This window comes from Artemia franciscana, unplaced genomic scaffold (genome assembly GCF_032884065.1).
Source record: "Artemia franciscana unplaced genomic scaffold, ASM3288406v1 PGA_scaffold_200, whole genome shotgun sequence".
Classification (NCBI taxonomy): Eukaryota; Metazoa; Arthropoda; class Branchiopoda; order Anostraca; family Artemiidae; genus Artemia; species Artemia franciscana.
Genome location: NW_027062644.1, coordinates 398,818 through 424,015, shown reverse-complemented (window position 1 = coordinate 424,015; position 25,198 = coordinate 398,818). Strand labels below are relative to the sequence as shown.

The 25,198-nt window shown below is 35.2% G+C and overlaps 1 protein-coding gene across 1 annotated transcript in view; it reads left to right on the top strand.

Moving 5' to 3' along the window:
* Positions 1 to 257: 257 nt before the first annotated feature.
* The window catches only part of LOC136041401 (neogenin-like), a 48,603-nt gene continuing 23,662 nt past the window's right edge, over positions 258 to 25,198 (top strand). The window contains 10 exon segments of the mRNA XM_065726052.1: positions 258 to 686; positions 1,085 to 1,115; positions 1,118 to 1,339; positions 2,770 to 3,177; positions 6,203 to 6,408; positions 11,210 to 11,358; positions 16,339 to 16,353; positions 17,084 to 17,436; positions 20,547 to 20,727; positions 23,211 to 23,437. Coding sequence (XP_065582124.1) covers positions 258 to 686; positions 1,085 to 1,115; positions 1,118 to 1,339; positions 2,770 to 3,177; positions 6,203 to 6,408; positions 11,210 to 11,358; positions 16,339 to 16,353; positions 17,084 to 17,436; positions 20,547 to 20,727; positions 23,211 to 23,437 — 2,221 coding nt within the window.

Genomic DNA, 25,198 nt, shown 5'->3' with positions numbered 1-25,198 from the left:
AGCCGGCACTTGTGGCATTGCTTCTCAGCTACTCACAACAGGTGGCCCTGCGATGACACTGTGACTGCAGATGGTGTTCAGTATAATCTGGCGCACTGGAGTTATACCATGAGACTGGAAGAAAGGAATCCTTGTGCCAGTGTTTAAGCGCAAGGGCAGCAAGACGGGCTGCAGCAACTACCGTGGTATCACCCTACTCTCTGTTCCTGGAAAGCTAATTGCGATGCTGCTGCTGAAACGTGCAACAAGTTTCCTATATGCTTTGCGCCGCCCCCAACAGGCTGGATTTATGCCAGGAAGATCTACAACTAAACAGATTCACATGGTCTGACAGATCGTTGAGAAGACAGTGGAATTTTACCTACATAGCTTTCATTGACTTTCGTTCTGCCTTTGACACTGTTGACAGACCGTCCCTTTGGCTAATCCTGAAAGCTGCGGGCCTACCCACAAAGATAGTCAGCCTCTTCAAAGAACTCTACAGCAATACAGAAAGTGCCGTCCTGGTTAACGGAAAGATTTTTTCTTCCTACCCCGTACAAAATGGAGTATGGCAAGGATGCACAGCTGCACCTGAGCTGTTTAACTGTGTCATCGACCACATCCTGAACGAGACTCACCATGCTCACCCTTTCGGCATCAGATATGTCGGGAGGACTCTGTCTGATGTTGACTTCGCAGACGATGTAGCTGTCCTTAATGACAATCTCGTGCTACAATATGATCTTTTCGAAGGGAGGGTCAAAAAAAGAAAAAAAAAATTTCAATTTTTATTACGTTTTTACGAGTCGGAGGAACATTTCGGGGGGGGGGGGGGTGTCAAACCCCTATCCCTATCCTCTGGATACGGCCTTTGTCTAGAGATATTGCCAACTTGCTATTATTACTATATCTAACAGTAAGTATAATTCATTGCTATCACTTTTAATAGTATTCAAGGTTTTTCTTTCGCATAATTATTATTTGAAAGACATACCAATCATATACAACTGGCAAACGAATACGTTCGTTCTGGCCATCCCAGTAGACATATTCATATGTAATCTAGTGTATGTTGCTGATGTCTAAATTTTACCTCATTTAGGTGGGTACTGTTGAAGAACATGAAATAGTAACAAAGAAACGTCCCACTATATTCACAACCTGCGTCCCTTTACTCAGTACAGTGTGTGGGCATCGTCGTTGAGCGAACAAGGTGCTGGCTCCACTACTGAAGAGGTTTTGGGCAGAACTTTCTCAGCTCCTCCAAGCCAAGTGCCACAAAATGTTATCGCCGAAAGTGCAAGCTCGTCGAGTATTGTTGTCCGTTGGGAACCTCCTCCCAAAGAGCAACAAAATGGTAATGTGTTATTTTATACATAATTACTATTTTATTTGCTATTTTAGATTAAAGAATAGACTTGTAAACATCAAATATGGTCAAGTCCTTTGGAATTTGCGTTATCAAGTAACTGGAAAACTGCCAACAAAAATGTTTCTGTTAGGAACCCTACCGTCTGCTGTTTCCTCACAATTCTTGTGAATGCAAAGAAGCTATTCATGGAAAATCTGAATAGGAAGGCCAATTTGGAATGCAAATTCTCTTGAGAACATCTCTTCAGCTTTCTCATTTGGCAAAGCTGTACGTTGAAACGACTCAACGTACAGCTTTCCCAAATGATACCTAAGATAACTTAGGTATAGTAGAACTATGTTGAGATAGTCTATGTTGAGATAGATTGAGAACATCTCTTCAGCTTTCCCGTTTGGAAATCGCCTTAAACTGAGTTTCTGTAATATCTATGGGACCATTTTGAATTACCAAGGACAGTGAAATTACATTTATGTGTTTGGATTGAATAAGTAGAAACTTATTCTGTCATATATTTCTGAAGAAACCGAGGATTCAATTTTTATGTGAAACATATCCATATCCAATGGTTGGGAGTCTTGGATGCAAAATTAAAAAAAAAGGAAACGCTGGTGAGGAACCAGCACAGAATAATCTGAAAACATATTGCACCAAGCAAGCTTGCAGAAGCAAGCAAGCAACTGCCTTAAATATAGAACATGACAAAGATTTTTTTTTTGAAATCAAGGTTATCAGTTATAAATAGACATGAGATGGGTCACATTTTTATTTGGATAACTTTGGTGCTATGACAAAAAAAAAATGGTTAATCTGTTATGTTAACGCATTTTTGTAATAATAGTAATTCGTTATCCCTATCTTTGGTGCTACTTCATGCACCATGTCTTATCTCTGTTTCTCTGTTTTCTGTATTGTTTGATAAGTGTCAAACTTAACAGAATACATTAGCAATGTTTGTCTCTCGGGTACAAAAATATGCGCCATGAGGTAGAAAGTAATATATAAGCCGTCATATGTACACGTAGGTTCAAGTCCTGGGCTAAGTGGGGTGGGGGTATTTGGGCTTCCAAGGAGGATGGACGCTTGAAAAAAAAATGAAATAGCTTCAAATTAGACTGCAAATTCTTAATTACCTCTAAGGGAGTCACCACAGTGGATCATTTATAATCCCTTGCCTGTTTTCATACGTATTTAGGACACATCCAGGAAAAATAAATGAAATGCCAAAAAACAAAGATTTGAAGAACTTCTTCTAAATTCTTAAGAACTATCGATTACATATTTCCTGTTTATGTGATGTAACGTTTCTTTGGGTGTTAATACGTCTGAAATAGTGTTAATTGTTTTGTCGTTTTTTTTTCTAAAATTATGATGTTCTATTGATTTGAGTTCTATTTGTGTTTTCGTTCTATTTTCAGGTATAATAATTGGGTACAAAGTCTCGTACAAGCCAAAAGGCCATGGTAAAGCGTCAACGACATTAACTACAGATGGCAGTAGTCATCTATCCACCTTGAATAACCTACCAAGAAGTGCTGAGTTCCTAATTAAGGTTGCCGCAGTGAACATAAACGGGACTGGACCTTATACAGACTGGATAACTGCTGAAACGTTCGACAGTGATTTGGATGAAAGCCAAGTTCCTGACCAACCAAGCTCATTAAGGGCAAAACCTGGTACGACTTGGATTACTGTCACTTGGTCTCCGCCCAGCAATCAGAATATTATGGTTCGAGGCTATACCCTTGGCTGGGGCAAAGGGATACCCGACGTTTATAGGAACCTTGTTGACAGGAAGCAAAGAAGCTTTACAATAGAAAAACTAGGTAAGTTTTCTTATTCCTATCGACTTTCAACTAAAGTATTGCAAGGAAGAACTATTTTGGGCTGCCTGCCCAATTTTCGTGTTTGTCTAATAAATTTATAATATTACATATAATAATATAATTTTACAATATAATATAAATTTATAGTATAATAATAAAAAATTTATGCTACAGCATAGGAATCTCTACAACATTAGACACTTCTTCTTTAAGACCTTTAGGTCCATGTCCTTCCCCAGAAATGTTCTTAAGCCATACTTTCTTATATTTCCTGTATAATTCACCGTGTTTTGCCCTTTTTCTGAAGTTGTATATGGCGGTAAAAGTTTTATATATTTGGATTCTGATATCCCTGCGACAAAGAAAGACCTTGCAATGTTCTGACCATCCCTCCTTCTCTATGATTATCTTTTATTCAATTTTTTTTCCTTTTTCGCATGGATGGTTCAACACAAGCTTTAGTATAAGTTCAAATTTTTCCCATTAATATGTTGGGCAACGTAAGTTGGGCAACGTTGGGCAATGTAAGTTGTTGCACCTGCTTTCTTGCAGTGATTGCATTGGAGATAGCAGAGCTTTAACGAAGAGAACTTCCACCAGTAGAATATGTAGTGATACATGAATATCTACCTTTTTCATATTTTTAGTTCTTAACTTCTGATGAGTTTGCTTACGATTTAATTTGCAAAAAAAAAATATGAATGCTGATGAAGCTGCTTGCATTAATTGCAACTTTCTTTGGTGGAAGCAGTGGTGCCCCCCCCCTCAATCCTCAGTATTTTTGGAAGTCGTCTCCATCCAGCTGTTCTAGCCGAGTGGATTGGTGCGCTGGATTTAGGATCCTTTGTCTGAGAGGCCGAGGGTTGAATCCTAATGTATCCAATTATTTGGTTTAAGACGAGGATCAGTGGCGTGACTCTGTAAGCTCAGGCAGAGTCAACCCAGCTCTAAATGGGGATCTGGAGGTATCTAGCGAAGGTAAACAGGAAGGGTGTGCGAAAGCACTGCGTAGTTGGCCCTCAACCCCTCATTGCACTTCCTGGCTGAAGGGCCAAGAAAAGGAGACCAGCACCACCGGTAGGGACTGTCTTTTCCTAACCTTTACCTTTTCTGTCCTATGAAAACATAATTTTAAAGTAGAATAACGGTTTGTGATACTAATTTCATAAAGATTTTGATTGCCTCGCGGTTTAAATATTATTTAAATTATTATTGCCTCGCGGTTATCTTAAATATTATCGGCATCCTAAAAGTGTTTTTCGAAGTGGGAGATCAAGGACGCATTGATTTTCTGTCGAAATATGTGCCTTAGAAATATATTTTCCCAAACGGATGGGTAGCTTGTTAAATCATTCAATCAGTAGAAGTGCATTGTGATAGCGCCAATTGCACAAGTGCCCACTCTGCCGTCTTCTTTGAATGTTCAGCCTTCCGAGGGGTCTTTGAGTGCAACAAGAAAGTCAAAATCGCTGGACGACAAATCGGAGGCATAAAGATAGTGACCAAGCGGACTTAAACGACAGTTGTCCATTTTTTCTTATTCCACTGGCGTATTGTAATACCTTCATTTCTTTTGGAAAAGAATCATCATTTCATCCGTTAATTACCTTTTTTTTATCAGGATAACTGTAGTAATTTTAGTGCAATAAATGTACTGAAAAACAATGTAAAAAATGCCTCGTGAACCTAAAAACCAGTCGCGTGCTCATAACCAGCAGACAGCAGATTCTTGAATTTTGCGTTTTTTTCTCGCTCTTGACCCCTTCCCCCTGAACGGCTTTTTATGAACTCTTTATGCCACACTGTGTTACGGTGCCTTGAAAGGGTTTTATATCCAAACAGTATTCTTCATTTTCCTTGAACATCGGCATCTTTTATGTTTTCGGAAGCCAGAAATTTATGGTGACCAGTTGTCCGATCAAGAGTTAACTTCTTTTTCAAACATCGTGTTTCCCACCCCTGACTGAATCTGATAATAATAAAGAACACCTCGCCCCACTCCTGACATTGCAGCTCAGTTCAGTTCAGTTCAGTTACTTTTATTATTACAACAAATATTCACAAGAACACTATACCAATGGCCTCCATAAGAGTCCATAGCATGTAATATGGAGGCTAAATAACACTGTAAATTTAAAACAAATAAACAAAGAATTCACTTCATTAAATTAATACAATAATGCAAAAAACTCAAGCCAGAAGAGAAGACACCAATCCCTGATTGATCCCCACAACCTTTGACCCTCATCCAGCACATAGGGCAAAGACAACTACCATCAAAGCCCCTGTAATAATAATAGTTACAATAATAATAGTAATAAATCAGGCCTGACTTATTACTATTATTAATAGTAATTAATTACTTATTAATAGTAATTAAAATCAGACCTGACGGTTTTCGTTTGCGGAATTTCCATGTGGTTTCTATTTCGAAACGTGGGGCGTTTCGAATTCTTTTAGGCGTTTCGAAAATTTTTATCTTAGACAAAATCTTGGAAAAATGATTCAAAGCACCTAGGATACTGGGTTACTATGGCCTAGTATTTCTAGAAGTGATAACTTGTTTTGTTTAGTATTATGTCATCCGAAAAAAAAGTCGTTTATTTTTGATCAAATAATAAATGACCGAATAGTTTTTGCCATCAAACTTTAATTAATTTGATTAGAAAGCAATTTGATTAAATCTGTTTTAAAATACACTGTCGAACATTCTCAGTACTCGCTTCGTCAAATTGGTTATGGACAGTTCTTATAAGAAAGCTATATTTAATTACTAATTCTAAGATTTTTTTGACGCAAATTGACCTAGCGACAGAATGAATTTAATAAACAAAATAAAAGAAACAACTTAAGAAAATGAAATAAGCTTGTTTTTACGTCTTGAGGTCTTTGAAGTTATAACTGTTTTTTCTATTTTTATGTATATCCATATACAATCTATTCCTCTAATTCTCTTTTTTCCCTTGTGTCTTACCATCTTTTTCATACTTTTTTAAATTTATACCCACTCAATCTGCACTTCTAGAACCAAATTCTGAATACGTTATTAGTTTACGAGCACATAATTCGAAAGGAGAAGGCCGTCCCATTTATGAAACGATGAGGACGAGAGAGGAGAGTGTTTCGGAGCCGTCAACACCCCTAACCACCCCGCTCGGTTTGAAAGCTGTAGTTCTCTCTTCATCAACTGTTGTGCTATATTGGACAGACCCTTCTCTAGTTCGAAATAGAGTGAGTTGGTTTGTGTTTATCTCAGTTTAATTTTTCTTTAACTAAATAATTTTTTCGAAAACAGCGCCTTTTCATTTATAATTAACGGGAAACGGTACCTTAGAGGATCACCTATCTTGTCTATTTCAAACTGTTATCATTTGCTTTGTCCAAACTATTTAGAGTTGATTGGGAGGTCTTGCCATAACTTGTAGAGCTTCGATACGATATCCGAGTAAAGAGCAGAAAATTAAAAGCCGATTCCTAATTTCCTACAAATCTTAGAAAATTATTTAACTTCTCGCATTTTGTACCGGAGATTGTGATATTCCGTTTTAACAAAACTTACATCATCAGAAAGAATGGGTTTTATTTCCGATTCAACGGGTTAATCCTATTCCATTTGGGACGGGCAAATAACACAATCTTTAAAAATCTGCCTTACTTCATTCATAAAACGTGGCCTAGCCCTCGATGTTCGTATTATAACCTTATAATAACTTTATGATTATTCAAGTCTTGATTTGTTTTATAAGAGTGATTTATATTCATATATTATAATGTTACAGTAAGGATTTGACTATATTAATTTTTGTATCAAAATTTTGTGATTTAGTAATGTTTTCTCTTTTGCCACCAACTACTGCCACACGGTATAATGTATAACAGTGTATGAACTTCATATGTAATACTAAATATAACTAAACCTACGTTGCCTGAGCAACGTGAAGTGTTGCGTAAACCTTTGTCCGGCTTCGCCGAATAAAGTGTTGCGAGAGCAACACTTTGGTTTTGTTTCCTATCGGTTAAACGCTGAAGTTGTTAGCCTGTCGAAGCTTTTAAAATGTTATGTTCAAAGAAGAACGCAATCAGTAATCACATGATCAAAGGCTAGTCCTCAGCGTTGAAAAAACAGCAATAACAAAAGAATATCGAAAGAAGGGACTAAATTGACTTTGCAGCCAGTTGAACTTTATCCTTTTCAAGCGTAGACATCGTGACGGATCAACACTTGTAACAATATCTTATATAATCTAGTTGGTATTATAAAGCTATCCGTAGTTTTCAGGATCAAAATACCATAGATGACACTCTATTAATTATTACGAAACTGCCTCGTTGTTTTACATTATTGTTTGTACCCGTTGCGTAAACACGTAATTCTAGGTTACAGTGAGTATGGGTAGGTTACACCAACTAGCAAAAGTCCCAAACCCCTCTTCACTAAAGATGATTGTAGCCTAACAGACGATTATTACTTACAAGTCCCCTACATGTCTTACCACTGGAACCAACTCTGTCTTACCATCAAATAAACTGGAAACATAATAGGTACACCAAACAGCAAAATTTGCAAACCCCTCACTGCCGAAGATGATTATGAGCTAACAGCATACCTTTCCTTACAAGTCCCCTACATGTCTCACAATTGGTATTGGCTTATTTTTGGTTTCAGTGTATACCCTACTACTGAAGTTGTCAACCCCTTGAAACTTTCAAACTAGTATATCTCATGAAGGAATTTTTGTACCAAAAAATGGATGACATATACTTTGATCAGCTCATCAAGAGCTATCGATTGCCGTCGAAAAAAAATTCTATCTGTCTTAGTTCAAAAGTTGATTTTTTTTTTTTTGCCGTAGGCCAACTTTCTAACGTCACCACTTAGAAAGGAGCAAAGAATAAGCTCCAATTTCTTTAGCAATGACAGAACTTTTAAAGTTTAAGAGGTACATCAGATAACAGTTCTCTACCTTAATCCCAAGTCCGAAAAAAACAAATGATAAACCCAGCCAAAATCACGGCAGTATTTTCGGACCCGTGGGAAAATGCTGCTTTTTTGCTTCTGTAAATTTGTCTATTTATCACTCAAAGAAGAAATATTTGCTGTGGGGCCGGGTAACTGTCGCATATATTTAACACATATAGATTTTAGTCCATCTTCAGTTTGAAAGTGGTGCCTGCCTGCTTGCCTGCTAGAACGGAGCTTTCCACTCGAAAGCAGAAACATGGTTTGATGAAACGAAAGCCTGGCTGCACAACTTCAGATACTCCTCTCTGACATAGGCTACATAACTCCACTTCACTTCGCACACCATAGGCTCTGGCTCGTGGACAAGCAAAAACCATCCTTTTTGGCCCCAGGCAAGAGTTCTGCGGAGCATTCCAAAATGTAATGCCATATTTATCAATCCGGCCTGAGGTCCACACTTTCCGTAAAAACCGCACAGGTCAGACCCTTACCAGTTTCCAGGAATAAGCCGACATCGGCGGAATAAAAAAAAAAAAAAAAAAAAAAAAAACGGGACAAAACCAATGTGTTGCTCTCGCAACAATGTCTCTGTAATTATTTATATAGTGTTTTAGTATATATCATTTATTCATGTATGTTAAAATGCTGTAATAACAATAATCTTATAATTATATTTTAAAAGTCAGAATTCTTTTATAAATAGCCTAATTATATATATATATATATATATATATATATATATATATATATATATATATATATATATATATATATATATATATATATATATATATATATATCATGTCTATATATCGGCCGCCAGTCCCCGGCACTAGGCAGGCGGCAGGCTTCTATATATGGATTCTTATTGTCGCTTGTCTTCTAACCGCTGATAATTTGCTATCTTTTCAAACGCAGTCTATTTAAAGATATTTGATTTTTAAAGCAAGCCCAATTTCTAATAACGATATCTACTAAGCTTAAAACTTTAGATTTTTTTTTTAGGTTACCCTGGCTTTAGTATTAATACAAGAGAAGAAAAAAAAACTAAAAAAGGTAAAAACTACTAAAACTTTCTTTTCGTTATGCAAAAATGATTCTTTTGCAAAAAAACTGCAGTATACTGAAGTGCCTTTGTATTACACGTGGAATACTAAAAATAAAGTATTTAAACGTCGAAAACAGGGTAAGTCAGTCGACGGTTAACCTACCATCTTCAAAGATACCACTATAGGAAGACTCTACACCGTTCACCCCAATCAACATGAATGCTTCTTTCTACGCCTGCTTTTGGTGAATGTACCCGGTCCGACGTCCTTTGAGTATTTGAGAACTGTAAACGGTACTATACAAGATACTTACCGTAGTGCATGCCAAGCTCTGAATTTATCGGAGAATGACCAATACTGGGATAACTGCATCAATGACGCGTGCGAAACGTCAACTCCAAGTCAAATTCGTGCATTGTTTGGAATCATACTAACAACTTGCTCTCCTTCAGCTCCTACAGAGTTATGGGAAAAATATAAATCGAAAATGTCCGAAGATATACTCCATCGAAAACGGTTAGAGACGTCAGATATGACTTTTGATTTTACATCAGAAATTTATAACTACACTTTAGTTATTATTGAAGATTTGTGCGTATGTATGGCAAACAAACCTCTTCAGGATTTGGGAATGCCTTCACCTAATCGTACCGCTGCTGTTTCGACATGTGTAGAATTGGATCGTGAACAAAGTTACAGCACGAGTGATCTATTGTCGTATGTACAAAATAACATTTCTAAGTTAACGTCGGAGCAAAAAGACATTTATGATACGATAATGCATTGTGTCGATAACAACGTTGGAGAAATTTTCTTTTTGGATGCGCCAGGAGGTACTGGTAAAACGTTTGTGATAAAACTGATTCTGGCATCAATTCGATCAAAAAATGATATAGCGTTGGCAATTGTGTCGTCCGGAATAGCCGCAACGTTGCTGCCTGGTGGAAGAACTGCTCATTCCGCTTTGAAATTGCCTCTGAATTTGCATTCTACAGAAACTCCCACGTGCAATATTTCCAAATCATCTGGGATGGGTAAAGTATTGCAGCAATGCAAACTTGTTATTTGGGACAAGTGCACATTGGCACACAAAAAATCGCTCGAGGCTCTGGATCAATCTTTGAGAGATTTACGAGGGAATTCGAAACCCTTTGGTAGCACATTAATATTGCTTGGGGGATATTTCAGGCAAACATTACCTATAATACCTAGATCAACCCCTGCAGACGAAATGAATGCTTGCCTGAAAAATTCTAATTTATGGGCACACGTAAAGACATTAAAATTAACTACAAATATGCGTGTCCGATTGCAAAACGATGACTCTGGTCAAACATTTTCTGATCAATTGCTGGCAATTGGAAACGGAAAGCTCCCAGTAGACTCAATTTCAGGACGTATACAACTACCTGCTGAATTCTGTAATTTAGTGACGTCCAAAAATGAATTGATTGAAAAAGTATTTCCGAATATTCTAACCAATTATAAAAATCATAAATGGCTAAGTGAACGAGCGATTCTGGCAGCCAAAAATATAGACGTCCACGAAATCAACAATATTGTTTTGACCAAGATTCGAGACCAGGCAGTCCTTTACAAGTCAGTCGAGTGCCCCCACCAACTAGGTGTTGGGGTGGCGCTTCGTGCCACCCCAATAGCTAGTATATATATATATATATATATATATATATATATATATATATATATATATATATATATATATATATATATATATATATATATATATATATATATATATATATATATATATATATATATATATATATATATATATATATATATATGTATATATATATATATATATATATATATATATATATATATATATATGTGTGCGTGTGCGTGTGTTTGTGTGTATATATATATTATGCCTCTGTAATTATTTGTATATTGTTTTTATATTACCCATTTGTGCAAATTATTTTTTTAAATAATTGTAGCTTGATAATTATAATCTGCATTCTATTGTAAACCTATTTTAATAAATTTTTTTTTGCAGCCGACTAATGACAACCGATATTATGTTGTTCGGTATACACCGTATTTTGGCTCTGCGACGAATGTGCGCTATAGATATTTCAACTCGACTGATCTGAATTGTATGATTGACGATTTAAAGCCAAACACTCAGTACGAATTCATGTCAAAGTTATGAAGGGTGAGTTGTTTTCACATTTTCTTTAACTAAATTGATCCCTGAGAAAAATTCGATGCGAGACACACGCCCCTGTGTATTCGCCCCCCTTTGTCTTCATTTGCATTTAAAAATAAGCCATTTTTTTTCAGTAGCGCCATTTATACATATTAGCATGTCTGAAGTACCTTCTAAATCTGTTATAATTACAAGTTTTTATTGAGTCATCAAGGCCCACATTTCCTGATGACGACTTTATAGGAAAGCATGTAGGTTTTAATATTCTCTAAACTGGTGAGTATTTGATCAGTATTTACTGTGTTATTTGATCAGTAAAATTAGTATTTGGTCAGTACTGTGTTATGGTTTAAGTTATATTCTTGTGAAAATGTGAGGGTACTGCTTTGTTTAACTACGATCAAACATGGGCTCTATACCAGAATTCGTCCCGAAAGTTCTGGTCTCGCAGCCACATATTACTGGTGTTTGAGAACCAGCCTTTTGTTCTGCGACAGAGGCATTTGACTACCGAATATGCTGCTCGAAATATAAGAAGTTCGATAACTAAGGTTTGACTAACCTATGAGTTGCTAGTTTTAATGACTGTGCTAAATTCTGATTGGAATTGAATATTGCCTTGGTGGCCTGATACCACATCCACTATAAAAAAAGAGTGTTTTAATGTGGGTGAATATCATTGAAGTATTAACTTATAAAAGATTACCGTCAGAATCTGCAGTGCTGAACTCCTTGTGGCTTATCTTCTACGACACTAATTAATAAATACTCGCTTATTCATTATTAATTTGCAAAAATCAAGGAGGGGGGGGCAAAATGTATTTATTTAACCTAGGAGGAGGGGGGGCTGGGCAAATTTGTGTTTTTTTTGCAACTTTGCCAATAAAAATACTAAAAAAAAACATTATTTCGAAGTGTAGGGGCAGGGTCAAAAATGTAGGCAGAGGACATACCCTCACCTACCACCTCCCCTCCCCCAATTGGGGCCACTGCGCGCATAGAACTACCATTTTTTATATTATCTGGTGATATATATTATTGTGATTGTATTATCAAATGAGGTGATAAATATGTACTTATGTGCGGTTCCCTTCTATTTTTCATTGAAAAATGTCTTCTCTGGTCGGTAAAATTATGCTTACAAACTTTCAGTTTACGGTCTTTTAAATGAAAACTTTCCATTGGTACGCTGATAATAATACGGCGTAAATTATCATGGCTATTCGTCTTGTATGGCTATTTGGCTATTATTTCTAACGGTATTTGCCAATTAAGACAAGCCACTATACCCACAAAGACAATGTTTAATTTATCTTGTCTTTTTAAAGCAATTTTGCTGGTATTTGGATCTAGCTTACAAAAGTATTTGATTCTCACCAAAGACGACGAATTATGTGAAGCGAAAACGACTAACTAGCTTTGGTATTAAACAGTTCGTGGTAACGAACTGTAGTAAGGAGCGACCCGGCTCAATAGTAACCAAAAGTCTAAAAAATGGAATTTTAGTACCAATAGCTACATCAAAATAATCGCATTTTGATGCTAATTTTAAATATATAAAGTTTCATCAAGTTTAGTCTTACCCATCAAAAGTTACGAGCCTGAGAAAATTTGTGTTATTTTAGAAAATTGGGGAAAACACCCCCTAAAAGTCATAGAATCTTAACGAAAATCATACTATCAGATTCAGCGTGTCAGAGAACCCTACTGTAGAAGTTTCAAGCTCCTATCTACAAAAATGTGGAATTTTATATTTTTTGCCAGAAGGCAGATCACGGATGCGTGTTTATTTTTTTTTTTTTTTTTGTTTTTTTTTTTTCCCAGGTGTGATCGTATTGACCCAGTTGTCCTAGAATGTTGCGAGAGGGCTCATTCTAACGGAAATGAAAAATTCTAGTGCCCTTTTTAAGTGACCAAAAAAATTGGAGGGCGCCTAGGCCCCCTCCCACGCTAATTATTTTCCCAAAGTCAGCGGATCAAAATTCTGAGATAGCCATTTTATTCAGCGTAGTCGAAAAACCTTATAACTATGTCTTTGGGGACGACTTGCTCCCTCACAGTCCCCGTGGGAGGGGTTACAAGTTCAAAACTTTGACCAGTGCTTACATATAGTAATGGTTATTGGGAAGTGTACAGGCGTTTTCAGGAGGATTTTTTGGTTGGAGACAGGGGTTGAGAAGAGGGGGATATGCTGGGGGAACTTTTCATCGAGGAATTTGTCATGGGGGAAGAAAATGTCCATGAAGGGAGCGCAGGATTTACTAGCTTTACTTAAAAAAACAAAGAAAAAGTTTTTTTTCAGCTGGAAGTAAGCAGCAGTATTAAAACTTAAAACAAACAGAAATTATTACCCATGTGAGGGGCTCACCTCCTCCTAATACCTCGCTCTTTACGCTAAAGTATTTTTAGTAATTTCAACTATTTATTCTGTGGCTTTTGTGATTCAGGGGTCATTCTTAATGAATTGGGACAAAATTTAAGCTTTAGTGTAAAGAGCGAGGTACTGACGAGGGGGCGAACCCCCTCATATATGTAATAAAAACATAAGAATACAAAAGTTCTTTACGTAAGCTAATTTATAAGTTGCATATATCTTTTACTTATAAAAAGATTTGTAAAAAATTAAAAGTTCTAGTTGCCTTTTTAATTAACCGAAAATCGGAGGGCAACTAGGCTTCCTCCCCCGCTCTTTTTTTCTCAAAATCATTCGATCAAAATTATGAGAAAGCCATTTAGCCAAAAAAAAATATACAAATTTCGTTTTAATTATTCCTCTGCGGAGAGCCAAAATCAAAACATGCATTGATTCAAAAACGTTCAGAAATTAAATAAAAAAAACAAGTTTTTTAAATGAAAGTAAGGAGCGACATTAAAACTTAAAACGAACAGAAATTACTCCGTATATGAAAGGGGCTTTTCCTTCTCAACGCCCTGCTCTTTACGCTAAAGTTTTTTTTTACTGTTTTTAAATGTAGAGTTAAGAGAAAGAGTCAAACTTTAGCGTAAAGAGCGGGGCGTTGAGAGGGAAAAGTCCCTTTCATATACGGAGTAATTTCTGTTCGTTTTAAGTTTTAATGTCGCTCCTTACTTTCATTTAAAAAACTTGTTTTTTTTATTTAAAATGAGCTCAAAGCTGGGATCTCGGATTGAAAGTGTTATTCCTTATGCCTTCCTAAATAAATGTAAAAAAAAATTACCTTTTTGAATACAAATGTAAGAAAAAAGTTAAGCTAGAAGTATATTGTTCTAGTTCTTTTTTTCTAGGTAGGCACAGAAAAGCCGAAAAGTTTCTAAAGACTAAAGGATTTTGCTTTCAATCAGACATACTAGCGGGATTTCATTCGGTGACCTCGCCTGGTCATATTTGTTTTATGGTCCTTTTAAGGCCCGTCATAATTGGTTTAATAAGAGTAATAAGGATTTTATGCCTTAAGGAGCCTAGACGCAAACTACAGAAATCACATTTTGCTTTGTCTTAATTCAAACGTTTGAAGATTAAAACTTACATGGTGTGAAATTCAAAAAGGAAAAAATATGCACTTGTAGAAAAGTGTCTTTTAACCTTTTTAGCTCGTACTTTTGTAGCTGCACTGTTGCTGTTGCAGGAGAGGGAGGGCTCTAGGACAAAAACGGAAGAGTGTAGTGGAACTGGACTAATAATCTTGGGTCGTGTCTTGAATACCTTAAAGAAATCTTTTGGAAAACAGTTGTTTATTGTAAAAAAAACACATTTTTTAGTTATTTCACTCTTCGAAATAATATGCTGCAACATATTTAAAAAAAACTACCATTTAATGGTTCAGGTTTTATTTAAATAAAACCTACCAAAGCTTGTTGGACGATTTTTATTTGTTTGCAGCCCCTCTGCCTTAAATAGGTTACTATTAAAGGCTTTTACTCTGTTCTTAAACTAGATTATTAGAACTGTATGTTGAGAAACGTTTTATGGTTTACGTTACTACCCAAAAATATTCTTTCAGAGTTTTCATTGCAAAACAATAGTGGGGATAAATACAAAACAAAAGTTTGAAGTGACGTTATGTCATTTCTCACATAGAACTTAGCTTTTCTGTTCAGCAAATTTTATGCTTTTGTTTTACAGGTGGTTGACAGGCTTGTCAAAAGATTTAAGTGACGTTATTTCATTTCTCACATAGAACTTAGCTTTTCTGTTCAGCAAATTTTATGCTTCTATTTTACAGGTAGTTGACAGGCTTGTCAAAAGATTCAAGTGACGTTATTTCATTTCTCACATAGAACTTAGCTTTTCTGTTCAGCAAATTTTATGCTTTTATTTAACAGGTAGTTTACAGGCTTGTCAAAAAAAGAAGAAGAAAGAAAGATAATACACAATGATATTTTTGGCCACGCTCAGGAAATTTTAAATGCAGTCACTTTTTGGTTTTGGCCAGACACTGGTCAAAAACAGCGCTTAAGCACATTTTAATTTGCGCTATATTTATTTTAGCAGAATTAATGTTTGTTTGGAAATAGTTGAATGAGAGATTCAAAAAGTATGCGTAGGAAAATGTTGTGGTAAAAACAAGCATCGCAGAATTTTTTTTTTACGGAAATTGTTTTTTTGTTAGTACCAAGATACATTTAAAAAATATGGTGGGGGGGGTGGTTGGTAGTAAACATAAAAATTTTGCCAAACAGGTTAATTATGCGAAAAATCTGAGAAAATATCTGGAATTTTTGAATGGCCTGGGCCTGAGCCTTCGCATGTAGCCTCTGCTCTCAAATTACCAGTAATTAACTTACTTTTTCACTTTATTCGGAAACCAGACAGTGGACTGCCCTACCCGTAGCAAAATACCTTGGAGTGGTTTGCGACGTCCACTTTGATGTCTCCCTCCCATGGCTCCAAATCTTCGTTGACGCTATTTTTGTCCCCCTGATTTTTTTTTTCCATGAGGGGGCTGGTTCGCAAACAAGGATGTTTCGATACATTACTTCAGCGGGACGACGCAAAGAGTGGCCAAGAATACGTTTCTTGATACTATATACATAATGTAATCGTTTAGGCTACGTTTCTTGATACTCAGTGGCAGTTCTTCTTCTTGGCTACAGTAACTTCTTACTTGGCTCTTTGAAATCCTATTCTATGTATTGGTGCTGAGGATATAACTAATATTTTTGGATCATTCATTTGTTACTGATGTTGATTACGAAATTCGTTTATGTTGGCTATTTAGCTGAGAATAAAACATTTGTACAGCTTTACTCAAGTATAAAAGAGAAATTTTGTATTCTAATATCTCCTCTACGTCCCTCAAATTGTAAAGAAAATATAATTTTACGATCGAAAAAAAAGAATAAAAAATTGAGGCTGTTGGCTGTACGGAGGAATTCGCTTCAAAAGGTTTGCGAGCTTCGCTTGATCGCATAATTTTTGAAAGTTACCTAAATAGATCAACTCTTTATTCATTGCAAAAAATCTGTTATTCTTAAATTTTTAGCTGCGGAAGGGTGGTAGGGAAAGGAGGAGGGGTCTTAGAAAATAGCCTTGACTGTTTGTTTTCAGGCTTTTGGTTTAACAATTAGACTTTCTCTTTTTTTTAATTTCATGGTTAATCGTGTCCTTCTTGTTGGGTATAGAACTCATTTGTAATGTCAAACGATATACCTGATGATTTATTGCTCATGGACCCAGTGAATTTTAGTATTTTTTGTTAATATAGAGCTTTTGAGTAAGTAAATATTCTCATTTCCAGGAAGAAGAGAAAGTGCTTGGTCACTAGTTGGGCTCAACACGACTTTTGAAGCTGCACCAAGTTCTGCACCACGAGATTTAACCGTAGTGCCCATGGAAGACAACCCCACAATGATTAACTTAAACTGGCAACCTCCAAAACAACCCAATGGACAAATCACTGGATATGTTATATTTTATACAACAGATAATAGCCAAAGAGATCGTGATTGGGTTGTTAAAGCAATTGTTGGTGACAAAATGACAACATTGATTAAAGGACTCACTTTAGATACGACCTACTTTTTTAAGATTCAAGCAAGAAATAATAAAGGATATGGACCGCTTTCTCCCGTTGTTACTTACAGAACAGGAGCTGGTAAGCCATATGATGGACGGCTTTCTTTTTTTATAGCGATGATTTTTTTTCTTTACTTTAATTTTTGTTAAATTTTTTGTGATCTACAATCACCACTTACGATGTATAATAAGCTATTTTTTGACAATGTATATGCTAAGCAATTCTACTTGAATTATTCTCGGAAGACTTTCTTTAATTGGGTAATTTCCTTAATGGGCTAGCCTATTAACGGGATAAATAGGCCATTTAAAATTCGCTATAGGCCAAAAAGATTCCATTTTAAATTTTTAATGAAAGCTTGAAATTTTTCAATAAGAAAAGTTGAAAAAAATATTGTAAGCATATCTGTGAATATGCAGCAGTTTCCTAATGCCTAGGGGACAAAAGCGTTAATTAAAGCAGGTAAAAAAAAAACAACAGCATAATAACGAGCTAAAGGCAAATGATGTGAAGGTAGTTTCATTATAGAGCCAATTTAAAAATTAATTAAAAAAAGAGATATATAAAGATATTGGTCATATAATCTCAGTTTTCAAGACTCTTTGACACTTCACATGGAAAGCTGGCACTTATGAATAAAATTTATACACGATTTCGCTTTACGTCAAAACTTAGGCACGAACGTTAGCTTTCTGGAACAAGGAAATTTAAGATTGAAAAAGTATAGACGAATTATAACAAGTCTTTTTTAATCCCCTCTACATTGAAATGTGTTTATTGACGAGTAAATAAAGTAATTAAAAGAAAAACATTCAAACGAAAATACAAGAGATGAAATAAAAGAAAACAAACAATTAAGGGCATTGCATTTCTAAAGAAAAAATAAAGATTACTATTAAGGAATAAACAAACGGGGGGATATGCAGTATGCGAAATAAAAAGAAAATTAACTTACATAATGTATAAACCAAATACAACATGGGAAATAAGAAATTATGATACTTCTGATAACACCAACACTATAAAAAATGGATGCAGTTACAACATGCTTTCTGTGCTTTTGAAATCTTTTTGACATTTCGTCCATTTTCTCTGTACTATCAAATACTCTTTATTTCTCAGCGAAGTAAGTATTCTTGATCCATGTAGGAAGGCAAAAAAAAATAAGCTTACAGTATCTGAAAAACTGTATCAGGCTTTCGGTTTTTTAAGAAAAAAAAAACAAAAACAAATCTGATATTATGTGATAAAAGAAATGTATAGAGATTTTGAAAAAAAAAAAGATGAATAAAAAAAAACATCATAAAAGAAAAAAAGATCTTAAGCGTCATAAAAATCTAGGAGGTATGCTTCTGCCCATAACAAGCATTCTATTAAACTTACTCTTGAGGTAAATGTAAACAATATTCGCACACCTTTGGACCGCCGTGTGTGATGCAGCAAGTTTTGTTTCACAGTGAGCTGCGTTAGTAGTAGCAATATAATCTATGACGCCTCCTTCCTGCTCAAGAAAAGTTTATATTTATCTTATATTTATCAGTTTCTTAATTTATATGTTTTATATTTGAGGTCAGAACATATGATGGTCAATACTTGGAATATAAAGTGTATTCACTGCATAATTCCACGTTCACAGTGTTTATTAAAAAATTTTTTTTTTGTCGTTTAATGAAGAATTATATTTATTAAATATGTTTTCCAAAGCACCTACTGCAATCTGTTACTACCACCTCACTGCACTTAAAACTCATTGCAGCACCAAGCCGCCAGAGTCCAATAAAGGGTCATGCGCTCCTCCTCCACCTGAATTTATTGAAAGTTTCTATCTTTAGGCCTACCTTTTCCCATGAAATCCCAATTTTACTTATGATCTTCTTTATGATCCCACCTCACTTAAGGACGATCTGCTTTTTGCTTGGCCCAGTATGGATGGGCAATAAGTCCAACTTTGGGCTTTCTGTAATCCTTCATCCCTCAATTCTGCCCTAGTCATCTCAAGCTTTCTTTCATTATAGCCTTAAAAAGTAAGACCAGTATCAATGCTAATGGAGACAAACTGTATGTTTATCAGTTTTAGACCATTTTAGTTTAATAATTTTTATCAGTGCTTTGGTTTTGTGCATACCATCACAGTATATAAATGGCTATCTTTTGTTTCATGCAATTAATAATAAACTTTCTGACTAAGGGTTTCCTTATATTTCTGTAAAAAATGTACTCACTACAACCAGGTGTGTTGTATTGGGTCGATTTGGGAATAAGATTGCTTGACTCCTTGAAACTTGTGAGATGAGGACCCTGCTACTATTCAGGGAAAGTTTTGAAAGTTTTTCCTTAATTTTTTACCCTTCAAATAATCTTATTTTTTTATTTTCTCGACTATACCCCCATCCTCGAAGAAGTCCCCATGAATATCTCTATGTGTGCCTAGTTGGCTCTGCATATGAATTGCTTTTCTTTATAAGTGAATGGAGTTAGAATTTCCTCATAAATTGAAGTCAGAACCCAAATGAAACGTTAAAGAACAAAAATAAATAAAGAATTTGATTTAGAGCTGAACTCCTGAAAATAAGGAAAGTTGAGTCAAATTGGATCTTGATTAAATTTGATGACCTCTTCATTTTGAAAATCTATTATTTTTAAGATGTCCCCCTAATTTTACGTACTTTTAATCATCTCAACATTGGCTGTCTCAATAATCCCCTGCACCCCTTACCCCAGCCAAATCCTCATGAATATCCAAATTTGTGCCTAGTTGGCTTTGTAAATGGAATTTTTTTCTAGAAGTGGAATGGAGTTAGAATGTCTTCAAGAATTGAAGTCATAGTCCAAATGAAATATTAACGAATATAAAAAAACACAGAGTTGTAGTATATATCAAACTCCTGAAAATAAGGGGAGCTGCGTTGGATTTGGTTTAATTTTTGGATGGCTCGAACGACTTGGATATTTGTCGGGTTGTTGCACAGAGTAAAGTTGGTGGAAAAATGAAGTGCTACAACTTCTCTCTAAAGGTGTAATAAAACTTTAAATACTAGAAAGCTGTAGAATATGTGACATGTATATTTGCATTAGAATTTTAGTCCTTATTCTAAGAAATATTTATAATTTGTTGTATTCCTTTTTTGATTGCTGTACACTTTTCAATTTCCATTGTTAATATTTATGTTTTTTTTTTTTACTTTCAGCCCATGGTCTAAGCTCCCTAAGCTTAGGTGACTCTCGCGGTGGTATATCAAATGCACTGCTATATATAATACTTGGAGCGTCTGGAGGAATTATTTTAATACTGCTAGCCATACTTCTTGTTTTTGCCTGCAAACGCAAAACTGGGTCCAGAGATGAATCTCCAGATCGATCAAAGAAGGGGTAGCTATTTTTGTATTTCTTTTCTTTTTGTCATGTAGAAGGAAATAATTTTTTGTTTCATTTCGTTCTTTGTTCATTTTGAAAATTCATTCTGTTTTCTTTTTCCGTCTACTTTTTCTTTTACGTTCGTCTGACTGTCTTTTTTTTCGATTATAATAGACTTCAGTAATATAGTGATTGATTGGTTCGGAGACGAGAGAAGAGGAAAATCTTCTAGCATAATCGAGGTTGCGGTTACTTAAAAGTAATCGAGGCTACTTAAAATCGTGGTTACTTAAAATCGAGGTTAAAAATCGAGGCATAATCGAGGTTAAAAATCGAGGCATAATCGAGGTAACTTAAAGGCCGTAGATGACTCGTAGATTATAACCTTTAGCTGTTTCTACTCTGTAGGTAGTAAATTACTTGGTATGATGATATTTTTTAGATATAGAGATGATGCAGAAAAGTTTTAAGAGAAGAACAGTGCGGTTTTTGGAAGGGTAGAGGATATGTAGACCAAATTCTCACTCTTAGGTTAATAATCGAGAAGTTAGTCTTCAATTTTATAGATTATGAGCAAGTGTTCAACTCAGTTGATAAAAGAGCTTTAGCGAAGGTCTTATCCTTTTATGGTATATCAGACAAAAACATTAAAGTGATTAGTGCTATTTACGAGAATACCACTGCTGTGTTTAAGATAGGAAATGAAGTTAGTAACTGGTTTCGTATTAAAGCAGGGGTTAAGTAGTTTTTTGTTCTATCCCCGTTTGTATGGATTTTTTTTATGGACTTTGTCTTAAGAAGTACAGAAAAGACAGTGGGAGAAGACTGGATCAAATGAGGAAGAAATTATTCATTTAATAAAATGAATGTACTTTTAAAGGTTTTGCGAGTTCAGGCTGCTAGAATAGGTTTGAGAATGAATGTTAAGAAGACCAAGTCGCTAAGGCTAGGAATAAGTGACGATGTAAAGTGAAGTTGGGCAACAAAAAGATCGATCTAGTGGAAAGCTCAACTTACCTTGGGAGTAATATTGGCAAAGACGGAAGAGCAGTAAAGATGTTAAAAGTAGAATAACCAAGGCTCAAGAGGTTTTTTTACACTTGAAAAAAGTTTGGAAGAAAATGAAGATAAGTGTGGGAGCCAAGATTAGGATATTGGAAGCTACAGTGATGATAGCGTTCAAATATGGTTTTAATGCATGGACGCTCCGAAAAACGGAAGAAGATTTTCTAGAATGTTTTCCAGAGAAATTGCCTATGGATTATTTGATGGTTTGGCTGACTGACCGTGTTTCAAACAATAGCTTGTACGAAAAGTTTGATCCAATCCCAATTTCTAGGGCTATAATGAAAAAGGTTGAGATGGCTAGAGCACGTTTTACGGATTAAGGATGACAGATTGCCAAAAAATGTCCTTTTCGGCAAACCATATAGGGCTAAACGGAAAGCAGGTCGTGCGCTGTTGAGCTGGGAGGATGTCATAAAGACAGATATAAAGGAAATGGGAGCTTCCTGGGAGGGTGTAAAGAGGGAAGCTTTGAATAGACTAGGATTGAGGAGGAGCGTGCATAGCTGCGTTGGCCTCAGGTGACTTGGTGAGGCTCAGGCGGCTCAGGTGGCATTAGACCTATTATTTAAGAAATTAAGATCTTTACTTATTTTATTTAAAGTTTGTTCTTGTTGAATATACTTTCTTAAGGGCATAGTTCATTTTATGTATATTATGCAATCTCTCTATCTCCCTTCCTCTCTCTCTCGCTCTTTCTCCTTTGCTCTCTTTCTTTATCTTTCTACGTCTCTCCCTCTCCTCCTCTATTTCTCCCTCCCTCTATCTGCCTCTCTTTCTTCCTCCCTTTCTCTCCCTATCTTTCTCTTTCTTTCTCCCTCTTTCTCCATCCATCTTCCTCCTCATCTTTCTCCCTCTCTCTTTTCTTTGTCCCTCGCTTTACCCCCTCTTTCTCTGCATATCTCTTTCATTGTTTCTTTCTCTTTCATTTTCACTATTCTCTGTTCTCCTAATATTAAAAGGCCTATCTCAGTCAACTAATTATTAGTAATGAACGTTTTGAGGTATCAATCTTCTTCTTAGTATAATTTTTTTTTTTATCTGCCATTTTAGCATTTTTCCATTGGTAATGGTGTCTTACTGGAAATAAAATTTTCAGAGGATAAATTAATTAGATGAAAAACCGAGAAAGAGACGAAGATTTGGTATAAAACGCCTTACAGTATTAAAAGGGCCTTTGTCAGTTCACTGTTGTTTAATATTCTTTAATTATCTGTTTTTATTTGTCTATTTCAGTTTCTGTACTTTTATAATCATTTTCATTTTTGTTCTTTGATGTTTGTATAGGCAATTTAAAGGAACAGTGTGTCCATAAAACCCGCCCGGCCTCTTTCTTTGTTTTCTTTTTAATCTTTTTCTACCTTTATTCTGTTTCTATAATCATTTTTTTGTAATCCATTAAAAGTGGTACTTTCTCTATGCTATTCTCTTAGCTACGTTAAAGGAACAATGCGTCCTGAAAATCCTCCTGACCTATGGATACATCATGATAAAATGGAAATGCGAACACTGGATAAGCAACGCTCTGGTTCTCAAAGTACTGTTGATCCACTGCCAAGGCTTTCCCAAGATTTGGACTCAATTGATGGCGGAATTTCTGCTACAGGCTTGCGAGCAAATGATTCTCTCGACAGAAGAGGCTATTCTTCAGCTTATATGGGTTTGTTTTTTCCAATAAGTCTGTAATATTATCATGATTGTAGCTGTAGCACCCTTAGTAACGAAGGACTAAAATGTGCAATATATATATATAAATATATATATATATATATATATATATATATATATATATATATATATATATATATATATATATATATATATATATATATATATATATATATGTGTGTATATATATATATATGTATATATATATATATATATATATATATATATATATATATATATATATATATATATATATATATATATATATATATATATATATATATATATATATATATTTATATATATATATATATAGTCAAATTGATTTTGAATAAAAAATGGAATAGTTGTGGGCAAGTCAAGTCATGGCTAATTGTAGACAAAGTCAAGACAGATAGTTCAATTAAGTGAAAAGAAAAACTTTTTATTTCCCATTAATTTCCCCCCCTTCATTGCCGTTGTTATGATCTCCCACTTGTGCTACATCTCTCATGCATATCACTCCACAGTGCCAAGCTAGAGTCAACCTGTTGAGGTTCTAGCCGGCTCATTCACACTGGGGGAGCAAGTTAGCAAATATATTTGTTAGTTGCAAATATATTTGCAACTAGCCACGGCTTGAAGGCATCCGTGCTTTAAGCGGTGAATATAGGCATGAGAAAGGATAAATGGTTGGTACATGTTTAGCGATTGATTACCGCCAGAGAAATGTATATAGTAAATTAATAAAAAAACTGGGCAGTGAAAAAAATTGTCATTTCGAGCTGATTCAGGAAGGATAACTCTTATCCAAATTAGTGTTAATAGTAAAAAAGATGTTTTGAAAACAAATTTAAGTAAATTTTGAGAAAGAAAATAGAACCTAAAAAAATCGCATCGGATCGATACAAAACTCCATTGGAGTCGCCCTGGCCAAAAACCCTAATGAGGAAACTTCTATAGCCTGCTTCTTTCGTCTATCTTTTTCTTCTTTTACTAATGTTATGCATGAGATTGCCACCTCTCTTAGATACACTGGCATTTTAGGTATATTCTTTCTTCTTTTATTTGTTAGTTTAGAATTTTGTTCCCTTTTGAAGGGTTAGGTCCAACCAAAGACCTATAGACACCAAATAATGCCATTTTAAGCAATCTTTTTGCGTCTTTTCTTTGTTGATGAAATACAACTTATATAAATAGACCTTAGACAAGAAATACATAAATATAGCCCAGCTATTGTAGCCCAAAGGCTGCTCCTATGCTTGCTTTGGAATAACGTGGCTTAAGTTCAAATCTTGGTTGCAGTTTTTGAAAGTTATTTTCATGTGCACTTCTATCATAAAAACTTTAGTTGCTACAGCAAAACGACAAAGGGCCTGGGGTTCAATTTCAACTTTCACAGAGCCCAGAACTGCAAGGAGATTATGCATTGATGCCTTCAAATAATCAAACAATGAGAGGCGGAATATAGCCTATGTGGACTGTAATTGCTACTCTTGAAACAATTTTGTTTTGTGAGAATATTTTTCATCTAAGGTTTCTCAACGTAGTTTTAACCGAGTCATAATGTTGTATACGCGTAAAGTCTGTTAACAGCAAACTATTTCTGTTATGGTCTAACCGCTTAAAAACCGTTTCTTATAAAATCTTACACGAAATTTTGGATGGACTGGTCAAACACACGTGAAGCTACTCATATAAGCATTTTAGAGTTGACTAAGGATTTGGAACGGAAATTGGTATTCTACCACTTACTGGTTTCTAAAAGTAATGT